Source organism: Zonotrichia albicollis, chromosome 3 (genome assembly GCF_047830755.1).
Source record: "Zonotrichia albicollis isolate bZonAlb1 chromosome 3, bZonAlb1.hap1, whole genome shotgun sequence".
NCBI classification, from domain to species: domain Eukaryota; kingdom Metazoa; phylum Chordata; class Aves; order Passeriformes; family Passerellidae; genus Zonotrichia; species Zonotrichia albicollis.
In genome coordinates this window covers 54,773,605-54,791,805 of record NC_133821.1, presented here as the reverse complement: position 1 = coordinate 54,791,805, position 18,201 = coordinate 54,773,605, and the positions used below count along the sequence as shown (strand labels likewise).

The following is an 18,201-nucleotide window of genomic DNA, read 5'->3' as shown; positions in this document are numbered from 1 at the left end:
TACTTAGCATGGTAAGAGTGATTGTATCTGTCTGTTCTATTCTAACTAAGATAGAAGTGACCTACAGTGATGATCCAGTGCCACTGCCTGACCACTTCAGGGCTGACCAAAAGTCAAAAAAAGTTGTTAAGAGCATTGTCCAAATGCTTCCTCTAAACACTGACAGGCTTGGGGCATCATCCACCTCCCTAGGAAGCCTGTTCCTGTGTTTGGCACCTTTTCAAAAGGAATACTCCTGCCTGATGCAGCTTAGAGCCATTCCCACACTTCCTGTCGCTGGATGGGACAGGAGCCAGCAGCACTCTTCTTCTCACATCTTCTCCACTTCCTCTCCTCAGGAACCTGTAGGGAGCAATGAAGTTGCTCCTCAGCCTTGTCCTCTACAAACTACCCAAGCCCAAAATCCTTAACTGCTCCTTACAGGACACTCCTTCCAACGATTTCACCAGCTTTGTTGCCCTCCTCTGGATGCCTTCAGGGACCTTCACGCCCTTTTTGAATGGTGAGGCCCAAAACACACAGCACTCAAGGTGGGGCTGCACAGTGCTGAGTACAGCAGGATAATCATCTCTTGACCAGCTCATGTGGCTGTGTTTGATGCACTCCAGATGCACTTTTCCCTGGTGGCACTCACAGCAGACTCACGCTGAACCTGCTGGTGAGCGGCACCCCCTGGCCCCTTTCTGCAGGGCTGCTTTCCAGCCACTCATCTCACAGTTTCCACTTGTGCCCAGCATTACTTCATCCTAGGAGCAGGACCTAGCATTGCATCTCAATAATCACTGCCCAGCATTCCGGTGTCTCTAGTTCCCTCTGCAAAGCTGCCTGACCCTCAACAGAGTCAGCAGCGCCTCTGGGGTTGGTATCTTTGGCAAACTTGCTAAATGGTGCAAGAACTCAGCCCTGAAGAACTTCACTGCTGATGGGTCCTGCCAGATGTGGCCCCTTTCAGTGCAGCTCTGAGCTCTGCCCACCCTTTGCACCACAGTCTTCGTTAGAAGTAAGAGTTAAATATGCACTGTAATCCCAATTGAGTATGTCAGTGTTCTGCATGTGACTGCAAGGTGTGTGGAGTTAAACCTCTGGGCTTGTAGTCATCAACTCTGTCTTACCCAGCTGCCTTCAAATAATCACTGTGCAAAGATAAAAGTGGCTTCCATCAAGAAGCCAGGTCAAGAAGTAAGACAAGAATGTAACAGAGTGTAATCACGATAAAACAGCCTAGAGTGAATGTCAGCATATAAAACATAAAGCAATTGTTTAGGTGCATATTTATTGGTCTCTTTTCCTAAGGCACAGCTCATATTTTACATAAACGAACTGAAGTTTAAAAAAGGCCAGAAAGTAATCACTTACATTATTTTTCTTTTTTAAAGTCGTATCATTATCTTTATAATCCTCCACGGATTGTTTCGTGGACATGTGTCCTATTAAAAAGTAAAACAAAGAAGTAGTAAAATTGAAATTGATTAAAGAGCCAGGATTTATGTCCCTGACTTGATTCATATTCCATGGATGTGAGGCACGATGTGAGCCCACCAGTTCCCTGTAATCTGCCACCTTGTTAACTGATTGATCCCAAAAGAGGGTACAGATCAGTTAATAGCAATCTAACATGCAAGCTTGGCTGGCAGCCAAACAAACTCAGCCACAGTTTCAAGTCAGTAAGTAGACTCAAAAAAAGACATGATCTTTTATTATACTCACTTAAATTACATTTTTCAAATAAGAACAGTTGCATGGCAGCTTTAAGCGAGTCAGACTTGGGTTCTTGTCACTTTGATTCTGGCTTTTCACACTCTAGGAAACTTTTGACTCATGAGTGTTTAAAATGTCTTAGTTACCCTTAAGCTTGCTACCAGGAGAGCTATTAAGGTTTTTCTTAAGTGTCTGTTGGGTTCCCTGGCCTGCAGCCCCACAAGTGTTTTGTAGGATTAGTGGGAATCAGTTGTGTGAGAGATTTGTATGAAAGGCATCAGACAAGGTTCCTTCCACATCCTATTTCCTTTGGATCATAATTTCAAAGTGCTTCATAAGAAGCAGACCAGAAACTGCTGATGAGTGTCACCCCTTTCAGAAGGCATGCTGATTTGCTGTCAAGTGGTTCAAAGAAACAAAAAAACTAAATTCATGAAGAAAAATCCATCCCCATGCCTCACACTGTACCAGGCATATGCTCTATTATAGTTTTTATTCCCAGAGTCAATTAAAAATTAAATTAATTTTAAATTTCATAAAGTAAGAAAAAAAAAGTCAAACCACCTGAAGCAGATGTTCATTGAAGTAAAAGAAACACAGAGAAAAATTCTTTTTCTACTGAGAAGAAAGATGCAGATGGATTGAGGTTTCTTTCCCCATAAAAAATGGCAACTCCTGGAATTAGTAAGTTTTGAAATGTCTAGAAGGGTAAGTTTTTCAAAAGCATAAATGGTTGCTGGAGTCAGTCTTAACTGCTTATTGTGTCTTTTGAAAGTCTGCTCTGGAAGAAGATTAAATACTTTGTCACATTTTTATTACTAAATTATTATGTATAAGTCATTAAAATATTTTGTCTGACTCCTGACCCTCTCTCCAAGTTGATGCAGTGCATGCAGTAGAAGAATGAATGTAAAAGTCTAACGTTTTGGTTTTTCTTCCAGGGACACAATAAAATCATAATCTACAGCAGACCTGTATATTTTTGTATATTGTGTGGCCTTATTTTGCTGCTAGATGCTGGATCTAAAGACACAAATCCTCCTGTTTATACAATGTATGGCCTGAAGCTCTTCTCACCGAGGTCTCTCCAGTCAGCCAGAGACCATGTAATAGGTGAGTCAATGTTTTTCCTAGGACTGCAAAAAGGAATTAAGTGTGAGTCTTTGTTTTCCCATGCTGACAATCAAATGCAAGTTATGAGGCACAACCTGAAATCAAATTGATAGAAACATTTGGAATGACTTAAGATGAGGCAGGGGCAGCTGGCAACCTTCCCTCATGTAAAAGGAGTTCTTAATGAAATGAGGCTCATAGAAATGTCTCCATAGAAAACTAAAAGTCCCTGATGTTATTAGCAAAAATCATCATCTGTGAAATGCTGTTCATCTGTGTAATGGCTTGTCTGTGTGGAGCAGTTGCTGCAGAATAACTTGAGTTTTAAATTTAAAGCCTGGAAGCTAATCCATGCCAATTCCTCAGATGGACATTAATCTTCTAATCACCAAGGAAGTGCTTTATCTTGGTTTAGTTCAGTCATACTGTCCATATGACCAGTTAGTGTGGAGCAGCCACTCTGCAGTAGCTCTTTCAACCTGTTTCCTTCTAGAATCATGTTCTGAGGTTGCTGAGGACATTCAGATATTGCCCCAAGACAGGTATGGTGATCCCTTGGCACTGATTTGGAGTGGCCACAGCTGACATTACCCTATTCTGTCAAGATACTTCTTCCTGTTGCACACCACACTTACAGTCTGTAACTGTGATGTTCCACCAGCTGAGCCACAGATACAAGTGCTGGACTGCACCCCCATGTATAGTGCAACTCTGTTAAGGGACAAAGTAGGGAATGTGAGGTTTACTGTAAAAGTTATGAGAATTTCCCAGAAAGCTGTGTTGTAGTGTACCAAAGATGGCCTGGTGGTTTGTGGATTTAGAACCAGGAGACCATACTGTAGCAGAAGAAAACCATTTTTGTGATATAGTGTGTAACCTTTGAGGTCTTTGTTCACCTGTGACTGTTGTACTTGCTTTTTGCCATACTCAGGTCAGACTTACTGCCTGAAAGGCATACTATTTTTAGGAAAGCCTCCTGGTCCTTAACAAGGGTACTATGGCTCCCAGTTCTTCTCACCAGAAACAGGGGAATGTGAAGAGCTGCATGCATCTCACTTATTTTAATTAGCTTGTTTCTTTACTTTCCTTTGGTCTCATTTAAGTTTCTCCTTACATCTTATTTTCTCTGTCTGTCAAAGGTGAGCAGTAAAAATGCTGATAAATAATTCAACAAGAATTCTAGATGACACTTGGGATAGAGATAAATGAAAAACTATAGCAACCAGCATAAGAAAACAAAGTGTGGTTATAAATGTGTTAATTTTGGCTGGTCTCAAAAGAGATGGCAGAGCATGTTCTTGAAGCAGGAGGGGGTGGGGGAGAGAGGAAATACAGGCTCATCTCCCCAGCTGGCATGTGTTAAATGAGAAAGAGAGAAGAAACCCTTTCCCTTTGCTTGTTCCTGTTCTTGTTTTGCCATGGTGTCTTGGTGCTGTGCTTTGGCTATTCCTTGCTTTGTCTCTATGGGAGCCCTAACTTCTGGCTGCTGTGAATCCTTGCAATTATTCACGGTGCTGTGACCTCTGTAAGCCATGGCACTTGGCATCCTATGGCATCTTGCTGCACTTTTAGTGTAGATTCTCTAAGGTAATGAAGGTATAGAAGTATTTTGTTTGGGCTATAAAATAATGAGGGAAGTTGGTGACTCTGAACACCAATAAAGTATCACTGCTGTCTTGTAGTTCTGCCTATTTGCTAGGTATTTTTTATATCTTTTTATTGTTCTATCATCATAAGGTGACTCTTTAGTTTATATTTTAATCAGAATTTATTGTGGTATTTGGAGTTGATATGTTTGGAAATCAAAGAACTTTTGACTCTGTGTTTTAAGTACCAAGGAAAGGAAAAGCCTTTATTTCAGGTGCTTATTATGGTAGAAAGCAAAAGCCATGTAAATCATAGAATGTACCAAAGAGCTAGTGTGATGCTGCATATCATATTCTGATAAAAGTCTTGAAGCAAGGTCATAGAAGAAATAATTGCAGATTTGTTAGATGTGTAACCTAATTACTTATGAAACATGGTTTTTAACACGTTCATTTATTTTCAGTCTGCTTATGATCTGCTTCTGTTTTATTTTAAATTGGTGATGATTCTGCTATTGATTTAAATTTCTATTAGTTGGAGGCTCATTACTTTAATTCTGACTGTGGTTTTCATCTTGAATTCCTTATTTCAGTTAACATTTTTGCTAGCTTAACATATGAAGTGCAAGTAAGGGCACAGACAACCAACCTCAGTCACTGGGACCTACAGATGTGGTTAGTGACAAAAGTAGTTGTGCATTTTATATATGATAGTTCTTGTGATGAAACGATTTAAACATTCAACAGGTAAATGAAACTATTTCACAGACATCTCAGAAGACTTAAGAATCAGGAGGTGGCATAATTTTTTGATAGTGAGTCCTCTGCCTGCTCCTTTTAACAGTGACTGAGCTTCTGTCAAGGGAAGAAAGCCTGTGGATGTTATGCTCTCCCATGTTCAAGAGGGGGAGAAAAGAAAGACTATTTCTCACTGAAAGTATGCCTTTTATTTTTCCTTGTGAAAAAACCCATGTTCTACAACTCAGATGTATCTTTTTTTTTTAAATAATCTTTTTTCTAAATGTCTAAAATGTTTGCAATGTGATGTTGCTGTTCTGCATTGCTCCAAAGACACAATTTTTCCAAAGTCATAATTTGTGTTTCCCTCTCACTCATTATTTCCCTCATTCTCATTATGTGATATGTGCTTGTTTAGAGGAAAACTGCAGTGTTAAAAGCAGCAGCTTGCACAATGATCTCTTAGTGGTCCAGCTTTTTAAGGGGGTTGTGAGTCTCTATGAAAATGTGTGATGCTTAAAGAAATTCTTTCTGGAATTCATAATGCAATTCCAAAGGATTAATCATTTACTTTTATTGTCTGCTTCCCAAAAGGGAATCTGCTGCTTCTAAGTGCAATCTTTTTGTAGGTGAAAACCGTTTATTTTTCTGTCCTGTGTGCTCCTTGGTGCAAGATGAGATAAACTAAGCTGCCTTAGCTAAAGAAGTTGCTAGAGTTGTTCAAGGTATTAATAGAGAGTGGGTGAGGTGAGGACAGTTTTATAGTCAACTAACTTTTCCCTCCTTGTTTACATTTGTCTCTGTATATCTTGGTGTACTGTCAACTCTTTAATCTCATCCTTCCTTCCATTGCTCTTATTCCACTTTTTCTGAGGTTGCTGCAGCAGAGGCAGTCATTTGGGCTGTAAGTCTGTAGTATAAGATGAGATCTGGCAGTTCTGCAGGTCCTTTGCCAAGGAACAATATCTCCTGAGAGTTTCAGCAGTGTGTTTTGGGGATAGTTAAAACATTTTCAGCAGTGTGTTTTTGGGTCCACATGGCCTGCTGAGCAGTTTTCTTTTGTGCCATTGCCTGTCTTCAAGAGTGGTCCTTCCTTGGCTTTGCATGACTTGGTAGAATATCTAAAAATGTGCAGAGTAATAGAAGAAGAATAATTTAATATTGGCTTTTTTACGTAAAACACTGAGAAAACAGCATTTCCTCATTTTCTTACTGATGGATGATGTGTGCCAGTAGTGGGAAGTAGTGCTGAAGGTGCATTGTGAATCCAAGTATACTGAAGTGACTGCTGTCTGTGTTTAGCACTTGAACATGTCTTTTTCTCTCCTGTGCTGGGCTTTCTCAGCAAGATTTACAGTATTAGGTAGCAGCAGTGTATAATATGGTGAAGATAAAAGCTGTCAGATCAAACTTGGTGTGTAGTTTCCTTTTAGTGCAAGATGCCTTAGTAAGATGAGCTGGCAGATGTGAAATTAGCATTCAGCAAAGAACACAAATCCTTTTGTTCCCTTCTCAAAAATCTGACTGGAGGAATGGGGAGTAAGTCTAATAATACTAGTGCTTTGTTTAATTTGCTTTTTATGAGAATGCATAGGAGGAAACTGCAGTCTTCCTAGGATCTAAAGTAACAAAGACAGACTTGTTTACAAGGAAGAGTGGCTGACACACTCTCTGCCATGCAGAGCATTGTGGTACTAGTACAATGAAGCTGTAAGAATATGATTAACAATATGAGAAACGTTGATTAATGTGATTATGTGTGTGTATTCTTGAACATTTACACTGGGGTCACGTATCTGTTTAAATGCATTGCTAGGCAGCCTTGCTTAGCATTTTCTATGGTGGAGCTGAGAGTGAATTAATGGGGAGGACTGCTGGAAGTAAGCCAGACTTAAGACTAGCAGCATGATCACCTGAATTATGACTCCTGCTTTTCCTTGCCATTAAAAGTAGCATTAAAATTGGCATTTCTGTTCAGAAAGAGAGTTTGTAAAGCTGTAAGACTGGATCTTACCCCTGAGTTTCTTTCCTGTTTTTAATGTTCTTTCACTACTGTGAAGTTGAAGTCCATTCTGCTGGAAGCAGGTGGAATACTGGGGGAAGCTTCACTATAGGTTTCTCCTATTTTTAGGGGCTGCTATATGTGTCTGCTCTTGATTGCTGGGAGAGGAAGAATACTGTGATAGCCAAGATATTTCAGATCTTAGCCATTAATTTTTTTTTTTGTTTGTTTTTATTGAATTGTTGTAGCTGTTTTTGAGCTATCTCAGATTCAAGGAAGAAGTTCTAAAGTCTGCAAATTAAAATTTCTCTACTTTGAAAGGAACAAATATTAAGTTTGAAAGTATTTGAGAAACAGTAAGGAGGCTATGCAATGCTCTTTTTTCTGCCACTGTTTTTATCCAAAATCAATCTTAAGGTTAACTCTGAGTTTTAGTTTCTTATGTGTAAAATGGCATTATTTATTTTGAATACATGAGGAGGAAAGTGTAATCATTGCTGGTAAGGTAAAGGTATGCTCACTTGAATAATCTTCAGAATTTATTGCAACAATTTCTTATTCTGCTGTCATGCATATTTCTTTATTTTCCATACATTGGGTGTATGGCTGTGTTCTAAAATACTTCTTTTTTTTTTTTTCTTAGTGTTTTTATATTGCTTTCCTGCAATTTCTCTTCTTGGACTTTTCCCTCAAATCAATACCTTCTGCATATATCTTTTGGAACAAATAGATATGTTGCTTTTTGGTGGTTCTGGTAAGTAGCCATCTGCCATCTTTCTGGGCTTACAACCTAAAACTAGAATATATTATTGCATGTTACATAGCACAGTGCATTTTAAAGTTCAAACAGCTAATGCAATTCATCTAACAGTGGGGTGAATAGTTATAAGGCCCACTTGATTAGATTTATTTTTGCTTTTGAAAAGTTGTATACAGGTTTTTGAAACTATAGGTTGCAAATTATGGTTGATATCAAAGAGCTCTTCCCTGCCATATGTGATGTGAATCTTTACTATATTTATTAAAAAAGAAAACCTTTAACTTTATTTTTTTGTTAATATCTAGAAAAAAAAGTTTGCATTTTTCCACAGAAAGGCATATTGACAAGAATCTTGATGTGTGATAAATTTTTTGTGTTATTTCAGTCAGAGATTAAAGAAGGCCCTTGAGAGATTAAACATCGAGATTTTTTGTTGGTAGTGGTTTGGTTGTTTTTTGTTTTTCATTATAGCTTAAGTAGCTGGGAAGACTGAGATGCATCTACACTGTCATCTTAGTTTGGGTCAGAAATAAAGTTCCTCTTTCTTCCCACTTACCACATGTCTCTATTTCAGCTGCTGCTGGGTTCGTGTCTGCATTGTACAGCATTTCCCGGAGCTTTGTTGTTCTGATTGTCCTCTATGCCTTCTGCTTCAGTGCAGTGAAGGTAAGCCAGAAAAACAGCACTGGAACAATGCAAAATTTCAAGCTGGAAATTGATGTAATCTAGGGTGACTAGTATTGTTTGGTCCTACATTGTCGTTGCTTACCAAAATAAGCTTTGCAAGCCATGCTTCAGTTTCTGCATGTTAGTTACACTGAAATAGACCAAAACTGTAGCAGAAATTCTTAAGTAAATGTGTCTCTAGCACCTGTGATTATTTGCCTCTTTAATGTATCAGTGTGAAATAATCCACTGAATTTTCTCTGCAAACATAAACAGCAGCCTTGACTTGAAAAGCTGCAGTCTCTGTTAACCTGCATAGCCAGGCCAAATTTGCTCATAATTCCCAGTAAGGTTTTTGCTGTTGCTTCATAACAATATGCCTAAGAACTTAAATGTTGAGCAACCAGTGGACCATCTAAGTAAGTAATGTGTCTGCCTCCACAGGGAAATGCAATTTAGGAATTTAATTCTAGCCAGATCACTGATTTTGCCACTTTTTTCCCTAATATCCCACAATTGTCAGACTAGGGATGTTGGAGATGTGCTTATAATTTGGTGTCTGTGAATTTGTCAAGTCCCTTCCTGAATGTGTTGGTCCTCTCTGAGTCCACAGCTTTGTGCCAGCAAATTCTAGATGTTCACTGTGAAATTCTAGACTCTGTGCAAAGCAGTGCTGTCCTTCATTGGTTTTAAGCTGATCTGCTAATTTCACCAGGTTTTCCAGATGCCTTGTATTGTAGGATTTGTGGAAAACCTGGTCTGCATTCTTTTCATCTGCTGCCATGACAGTTTTGCAGGCATCAGATACAGCCCCCTCAGGCATGGCTTTAAACTGAAGAGTCCCAGCCTTTCGTGTGTCTCCCTGTAACACAGCTGCTTTCTCAGAGGTAGCCAAGTTACTCACCCTGCTCTGTGCCTTCCCTTGCTCTGCTGTTAACTTCACATGTGGAGAGTCAGTTGTGTATAGTGCTCAGGATGCAGGTGTGCCACAGCTTTCTATGCTGATATAGGACTGGTTCCCTTGCCAGTGGTGCCCAGTTTTGGGCAGTATTCAATCTAAAGCTTTAAATTTTTAAAAAATTTTATTTTAATGTGCCTATGTCCTCTGCATGGGATACTTAAAAAATGGCAATGAAATTTTGGCTGCCTTCAAGTCCGCTGTAAAATTCCCAGTGAACACAGCAAGACCAGTAGTATTTCATGTTAGACTTGTAAGAAAATTTATCCTGTAAGGGCCAGCATTTTGGCAGTGTTTCATGGAGAGCTGGATGCTGTCAGTGTCCATGCAGGGGTGCAGCAGGATGTGCTGAGGCTGACAGGCCTATCTTGGCATCTTGTGGGCACATGTCAGAGGAAGCTTTGTGGTGGCACATGCACAGCCCACACAGAGAACCCAATATGAGCTTCTGCAGCTGCCAAGGCTGTATCATGCCAGCACCCAGGCTGGCAATTTACACAGATGAGAGGGGCAGTCAGGTGTTCCTTTAAGGGAATTCTTTTAGGAACATCACCATTTCTATAGTGGCTTTCAATAATTTTTTACTTGAAATTTTCAATAGAAGCCTTAAATCAAAGAAGGACAATTGTAATGCCTTAATGATTACCTGCAGATGCTGGTAACACGCAGAGCTGGCTGTGTGTTCTTGACCACTCCCAATAGTAAGGTAAAATGTGTTAAACACATTTGGCAGCTTGAGTCCTTACAAAATAAATTACAGCAACTCAGCTGCTGTGTTAAGACACTTGAAATTAAATGTCTTTGAACCTGTGGCGTTCTCCCAGGGAATCTCCTGTCACCTGGCTCACCCACTTTATCAGTTGTGTTGGTCAGAGCTGACCCTGCTGTGTGATTGATGCTAAAAGTTTAGCTGCTGCTTGTGCAGTTTCCTGCAAAAGTAGCCAGTCCCCATACTGCTGTTTTCTGGCTGTATTAACAATTCAGAAGCTGGCAGCTGAGATGGAGAAGGAGGCTTTTCTTAAGGATGGACAGAAGGAGAAAATGGATAATGGGGATGAGAAACAATGATAAAAATGAAAAGAGCTGCATGGAAGGCAGGAGTTAAATTACTGTTATACAGGCTAACACCTGGGGAATGATATTATTTTTTTTTCTTTTTTTTTTTTTCTTTTTTCTTCCTCAGATTAGCAGATGGCAATTCACTAGTTGAGGGTAGGGAAGTTGTGTTATGGATACTTCAAAAATGGTTTTTGTAAACAGTAGGGGGAAAAAGCCACTTAAAATAGTCTACATACTCTTTTCTCAGCATAATTCTTTAAATTACAGCATGCAGGTGGCTTTGTAGATAAGCAATCTCCTTGTGGATTAGGCTTCAAACTGCTTAGAAATATGCTTTTAATGCTACCCTGAAGTTGAGTGCTGTGAAAGATTTACAAGATATCTGTTGTAAATTACTAATATTAAGTTCAGACTTTCTGTTCACACAGAAGTTAGAGTTAATTTGAATTTTAATGGCACTGTTCCAGTAAAGGCACTTCTGAGAAGGTTAATTTAAAGCATGTAAAGATGATTCCTCTTGCTTCAGCTCATAATCTCAGTCTACTGGGGTGCTTGAAATTTCATACATTTTTTCTTCTAGAAGTTATGAAATAAACACTTGTGTTAAACCTTCTGAGAAGGTTAATTTAAAGCATGTAAAGATGATTCCTCTTGCTTCAGCTCATAATCTCAGTCTACTGGGGTGCTTGAAATTTCATACATTTTTTCTTCTAGAAGTTATGAAATAAACACTTGTGTTAAACCTCCTTGTTCTTCAGTCAGGTCCAGAGATTTTTATTTTGAGCTGATTTTTGTAATGTTACAAAAGAATAATTATTTGGTTGATGGAAGAAGAGTAGGAATGGGCTTAATCTGATCCTGAATAGGGCCCACTGTGAAAGGTGGTCTAATACCTCTGTAAGTAACTCAAGCTGTTTTTGATAAGCAGTGAGCAGCGATTTATGGTCTTAATCAAGTGATTTAAAATTAAAAGATTTTAACTTTTGGTGTGCTAGAAATTGTAGAGTTTAGCTCAAAACTGAGCAAATGTTGTAGTATGTTTCACTGAGGTGTTTACACAACAGTTGGTAACATGTTTTTCTTTAAACTAGAAGGAACATCTCTTCCATACTTGCACTTCATAGCTCTTTTTTTTTTTATTCTTATTTTACTCTATTCATTTTGTTCAGTTTGCCAAAACCAACAGTGAAAAATTTTCAATATTTATGGAGGTCAAAAAAAAAAAATAAAAATCACCATAATCAAAATTTTTCAGGGCAGGGAAACGTGATAGATTCTATTTGGCAGAGGACTTCTGGGTTGCAAAGCATGTTGTTTTGGCTGAAATGTAGCATCCTCAAATGTCAACTCTATTTATTGGCAGAACATCTTATAGCTCAGCAGGTGTAACTACCAAGAGTTCTATTTCCTGAAATATATTGCAGAGGAGAATGGATCTCTAAGTGATTTTGTGCTATTTACTGGTGAACAATTGCTCACATCAAATGCCTAGCCTGAAGAACATTCCAGTGGTATCAGGCTTGATTCTCTCCTTCCCTAAGTGGTTCTTGTGTTCCAGTTATATTCTTGCAGGGTGAAATAGTCTAACCCACTTTCTCTCTGTACATTAATTATTCTGAAAGGAAATATATTACTCCTGAAGAAGTTAATTGGAAGAATAATTAATTTACCCTATTAGTGTCCTTTTTTATTAAAATAAAACCAATTTTTATTTTATAATTAACCTGTGTTCTTAAGTGAGTTTTTCTTGTTCTTTTTTAGACCATAAGCTATATATACATACAATAGTTTGATTTAGTTTTGCTCAGATTTTGAAATTAATTTTGAATAGCAAATTCATAGTGATTAATTGTTTGCTCTAGAACTTCAGTTTTAGAAAAATAGGAAGTAGGAATTGTTTTGGGGTATGTCCACAGAACAGTGTAAGTACTCAAGGTACCTTTCAGCTTGTGAATATAAGCTCTGAAAACTGAGACTAACAGGCCTGTGCTGAAGCCAGTGCCTTGTCCAGACTGATTTTTGCTGATTTTGTTGAATTATGTTGTACAAGGCCAACTGAGACCCTGTATGGAAAAGCAGCTGTGGTATAAATGCATTATTTAACATAAGTTTAACTTTCCAGTTTAACTTACTAATTTTCATGGGTTTTCATTCAGGTAAGTTGCCAGAGGAAAATTATTATACAGTATTCTCAGTTGAGAGTTCATCCTGTGACCTGCAGACAATGTCTGGCATGTCCAACAGGTTCGTCTTTCTGAGTGACCTTGCAGTGCCTTTGCCACCACATGACCAGAAATATTTCTACCTCCTGGCTAAAATGCACTTAGCACTTAAAAGAGGATGGACACATCTGTAGTCCTGTGTGAACAGTGAGGGTGTGGGTTGGGTCAGGTGTCAGGCTGCTGTCATGTCCCATCACAGACCTTGATCAGAAGCACGTGACATGTTCTGGGGAATGGCTGCGCACTGCTCACCTGGCAACCTGGGGTGTGGCCAAATGTACACTTTCATACAACTGAAATAAATGACAGACTGTCACCAGGGCAGGCACAAACTCTTTGCAAGACGATGACACCTGTGTGTGCTGTGTGACTTGGACACTTGGAGAAGAAAAAGGAATGTGTTCTTCAGAGGTGACTGGGAAGCAAATGGGTCCCAGCTGCTGTGGCCAGGCAATGGCTCCCTTTCTCACAGTGCTCCTGAGCGGCTTTGCCCTTGCTTGATATTGGTGTGGAGGAGCTGTGGGTCTGCAGCTTGACAGGACCTCCTCTCATGGTGCTACTGCTGGGATGATCAGTTTTCATTTTCTGTAAAGCTGTCACATAAAAAAGAAACCCAAAATTGTTCACAGTAGGAAGTACAGAGTAATGCATCTGAAATTAGAACAGATAATTTCTCCATAAAAACCATGAGCAGAAAATAGCCGGTCTCTGTCTGTGTATTTGAGGCCTTGAGGGCTGATGGGCAGGGCACTGTTTGTCACTGCTGTCAGTGAAAGCAGCGTGTTGTGAGTGGAGCAGGTTTACAAGTCTGTCTGCCCTGGCTGGCGCAGAAGTTGTTCCCTGTGGTGGTGATGATGTGAAGTCACATGGACGGATTTCTGTAGTGCTATCCCAGTGATGCCAAGGTGATTTGGTTACAGCTTTGAGGTACTGCAGAGCATCTCTTCATAAACCTTAGCCACGACACATTTGTATCATGAGCGATAGGACAGCAGCTGCTTATCCAGCCTTGCATATAACAATACTGCAAACCTGGTTTCAGGCGAGTACGTAGGTAAATGCCTTGGATTCCAACATGCAAAAACCTGAGTTTCTCCTGCTTGCTTAGAAATTTCTTTATCTCCCAGACCTCTGTTTAATGATATCATCACTTCTTATCTAGTTCTTTCCAGGTCCTCTATGAACTTTCATTTACTTTTGTATACTACAAAGCTCTAAATCCTAAGCATGGTTTTATCAGCTCTTTTGTTCATTCCTTGGATTCTTGCATCCAATAGCAGCAATTTTTCAGCTCACTATTTTTTTCAAGCTCTTGGGTAACTGAGCTTAGTTTAACGTAACCTGAGTTCACTTCAGCCAGGCTTTATTTTTGATCTCATCTTCAATCCTGTAATCTTGAACAGAAATTGGCAGCTCTAATAGCTACCTTAGCTTTGATATGTGAAAGGGTTTTTTCTTTTTCCAGGAAGAGGTGTTTTTATTTTTTAGATATTACATCCATCAGATCGGAGACATGGGAATTTCTGTGCCATCTTTTTCACTTGACTAGAATTTCATGATGTACTGATTTTTGTCTCCTGCTCCATCTGTTTGGTGGTCTGTGCCCAAATATTTAAGAGATGTTTTAAAAAAAAGTCAGGTATGCCCGGCTACTTTTTTTTACAAATATTTGGTCTGGAATTCAGCCATCCTGATATCAGTCTTTAGCATTCCAGTGTTCCAGGGTTTTGCCATGGGGCAGAAGAGCACATCCCTGAATGTTTCTGGAATCAGTCAGTCCTTGTCTTCTGCCTTCTGTTCATATCAGTTAGTTTGGATTTGAAATGTATCCAGAACCAGTTAAGTACTTGTCATCTGGATAATTTCTTTTTTTTTTTTTTTTTCTTTCTTTTGTATGGAACTTGCAATTTGTCTTAATCAGTCTGAAAAAAGAATCAGATTTTTGGACTTGGGTCAGAAAAATTTAACTGATGTGAATGTATTAATATGTGGCACACCAGCTTTTTCCAGTTCTGTGTAAGTGCATATTTTTGAAATAAAAGTTAGATAGTTTCCATTACCTCATACCTGAAGAGAGTACTTTCTGGTGGCTTGTTTATTGCTTCAATGCACAGTTACTAAAAATCCTGTGTGGATTTTAAACTGTTCTCAGCTCACATTGATGTAGTTTGGTTTGTTTAATGAGTTTTAATCTCATTAATCAGAATACCAGTGCTCCTTGCTTTCTGTCTTCAGTGATGCAGTCTTCATCTGTGTACTAATAATTTTGAAATATTTGTCTTAGGGGTTTATGGTGGGAAAGAGTTGCAAGAATGGATCTCCTTCAATCTGTTAAGATTGCCCAAATAAACTCCCAGATAGCAGTGAATGGGCTCATGTGTATAGACAGAATTCTCGTATATGTAAATGACCAAAAATAGAAGTATATTATTGGATAGCTTTATTTCAGCTGCAAAGAATACTCTCAGTCCTTTTGGAGGTTTTGGAGGCTTTTTTTTTTTCTGATTTAGAAACTCCTTAGGTTCAAGCAAGAGCTGTTAGGGGTGCTAATTTTGGAGAGCATTCCTGGATACCATGCCTTTCAGTAAGTGAAGTTTGCAACCATAGTCAAGTCTTGCACTGTAGACATAACTTCAATAGTTATGGTCTTAGGTTTCTGTGTATAATAACTTATTTTCCAGATAGAAAAAAGGAATTATGCCTGTAGAATCTAACATGGCCCAGGGTAGCTCTCACTGTCTGTCACTGTACAGGAATGTAGAAATCTGCACTGTTTCTTTGGGATAAACTCACCATTATGTGAAACATGAGTATCCGTGCTTCCTGCCTGAAGCTGCTGCTCATCTTGCTTTTTAGCCAAGGCATTCCAGTCACAGACTGGGATCTGTTGTGTCAGGTGCTGTGTGTGGACACACATGGACACCCCTGCATCAGTCCAGTCTTTATGGATTTTAAATTTCAGCAATGAAAATACAGTCCAAGATAGCAGCAGTTGCAGAGGAAGAGGGCCAGTGTTACTTGGAGTGGGCAGTGATACATGTATTCTGGTAACTTATCACATGTCGTGTTTTTGGAGATCATCTGGGAAAGTAATGCTTTGTTTTCCATGGATGATGGGAAGATAAGGCTGGTGGGCATCTCCTCCTAGAACTTGCCTTAGTTCTGTATAACACGAGGCTCAGTAATTCACATATTTTGGTTGTTATATTAGTGTTTACTGAAAAGGAGTATCCATGGTAATATGGTGTTAAGCCTATAGTTAGCCTTGTAGAGAACAAGTTCTAACTATTTTCCCATATTTTGGGGGGTGAAAAGGGCTCCTTTTTACAATCTCTTTCAGAAAATCAGTGGTTTAGATCTTCAGAAATAGGGTGATAGTTATTTATTTCCATCTTTACCATCACATGTCTGGAATGGTTGGCCATCAGCCCTTCCTGCTTATTCCTTGATGTGTGAGCAATGGCACAGATCTGTGATGAGGCAGCAGTGTGGGGGTAAGGAGAAAGAGCCAAGAAAGTTTGATTGAATTGCACAAGGGGCTATGTGACTTTTAACTGTCCATTCCAACCCAAGCCATTCTCTGACTCTGTAAATAGTGATGAAATCATGAGAGTGGAAAATCAGGTGTGTGAAGACCAACTGGAGTTTGTTTCCATGTTTAAAAACCCGGCCACTATGCCACTGCCTTCACCTTCAGTGATGCTGTCACTGCAGCAATCTGCAAAGTCACTGCTGAGTTGAAAGGAATTCTCTGAAATAAGAAAAAAAAATAACAGAAAAAGCAACAAGAATTTCTACTTAACATACTTGGTTCTCTGCTCAGAGTACTTTTTGTCTCTGGAGTAGAACATATGATTTATTTGAGCATATCTTTGAAAGATAAGTGTGTTTCATGCGTGTTTTTTAGGAGCAGAAAGAAGTAGAAAGGATAAATAATGTAGGACAGAAAACTACTAGCACTACTTTTTAAAAATACATTTGCCTACCCACCTCTAGCAGTGCTAAAAGGCTCATAAGTTCAAAGACACCTTTATCTCCCTTTCTAGGGGATTGTTTTGGGATTAGGCAATTCTGTGGGTGGAATGGAACGCCCATCTCCCACCACTGGTCAGTTGTAACTCATGGCTTTCATACATAACCCTGTAAGTCTGTTTCACTTGTTTTAAATGTGACTCTGTGAGTGTCTGCATTGGAGCCAAAACCATATATGAAAGGACTACGTGTCACCTCAACCCCATGAGGTAGCCTAGGAAGTGAAAGTCCCTGTCTCATATGACAGATAATACCAGCTTCCAAGAGTAAAACCTGTCAGCCCTGTTTTCCCATTGAGAAGAATCATTGTTCAATTATCAACTATATTATTTGGTTTTCATTTTTTAAATTTAAAGCTGTCAGGCATCATTTGTGGGGGAGGAAAATGACAAAATGGCAGAGGGTACGTCACACTGATACTGGAGAAATGACACCTTTGTTCATTCTCATCTTTTCCACAACATTGTGTAGCATCTTTCTAGAAAATCCTGTTCTTTAGGCACATAGTGAATATTGATGCCTGTCCTGCCTGCTTTCCTGGCTCCCTCATGTCTGAGTTTTGAGGGGACAATGACAGTTTGGAAGTGGAGCACAGACCAGACAAATGCAGAAGCTATGTGTAATATGCAGAAAATATGGAAATAGAATTCCTGAGACATTAATGTGGGGATTCAGCTGTGTACTGCTTTATAGTAGAAAAAGGGTGGAATAATTTTTCAAACTGGCTTCTGATAAATTTCAGTATCAGGAATATTGCTCAGTTCTTGATAGAATTTTGCTTTCAAAAGACATTGCAGAGCAAAGGGCCAGTCATATACCAGAAGCTGCTGGGGGATCTGTACAAAGTTGTGTTGCCCTAAAAATGCAGAGGATGTTTGGATAGGCTGTGATTCAGCCATTTTCTTCAGTGTTTGGAAGAATATGAATTGATCGTGACAGGAGACTAAGCATGGGAAAAACTAATTGAAAATATATTTGGCCCCAAAACTGGAAACAGTGAAATGAAGAGTAGGATTGTATGGTAAAGCTTAAATTGTCAAATAAATGGTGCTGGATTCTTTCAGTAATAGCATGTGAATCTCTCTTTTGTTTGTAATTACTGTTTTGGGTAGGATTGTTTGATAGAATCAGGCTCTTCTGTCTTTTATCTTTGTGATTTTCAGTAGTATGATGAGGGGAAGATGACTCTTGGAATTAAAATTTCACTTTTTTTTGGTACTACTCTTAGGATAACAAGGAATTTCAGAGTTAAATTGCAGAATTCCATCCTGCAATGAGTTAGATGTGTGACATTTAAAATTAGTTTTTCTTAGATATTCATTGCACCTGAAAGAAATATAGTACTTCCTAACATGCTGAGAAAGCAT

General features: G+C 39.1%; 1 protein-coding gene across 3 annotated transcripts in view; it reads left to right on the top strand.

Annotated features, from left to right (window-relative positions):
* Positions 1-18,201, top strand: part of PCNX2 (pecanex 2) — a 156,971-nt gene that overhangs the window by 44,274 nt on the left and 94,496 nt on the right. For all 3 annotated transcript variants that reach the window (XR_012579570.1, XM_074537489.1, XM_074537490.1), the window contains 3 exons: positions 2,640-2,811; positions 7,781-7,891; positions 8,472-8,563. Coding sequence is in view for 2 of the 3 variants with exons in the window: in XM_074537489.1 (XP_074393590.1) it covers positions 2,640-2,811; positions 7,781-7,891; positions 8,472-8,563 (375 nt within the window). In the remaining variant the exon portion in view is untranslated. The remainder of the gene's footprint in view (positions 1-2,639; positions 2,812-7,780; positions 7,892-8,471; positions 8,564-18,201) is intronic.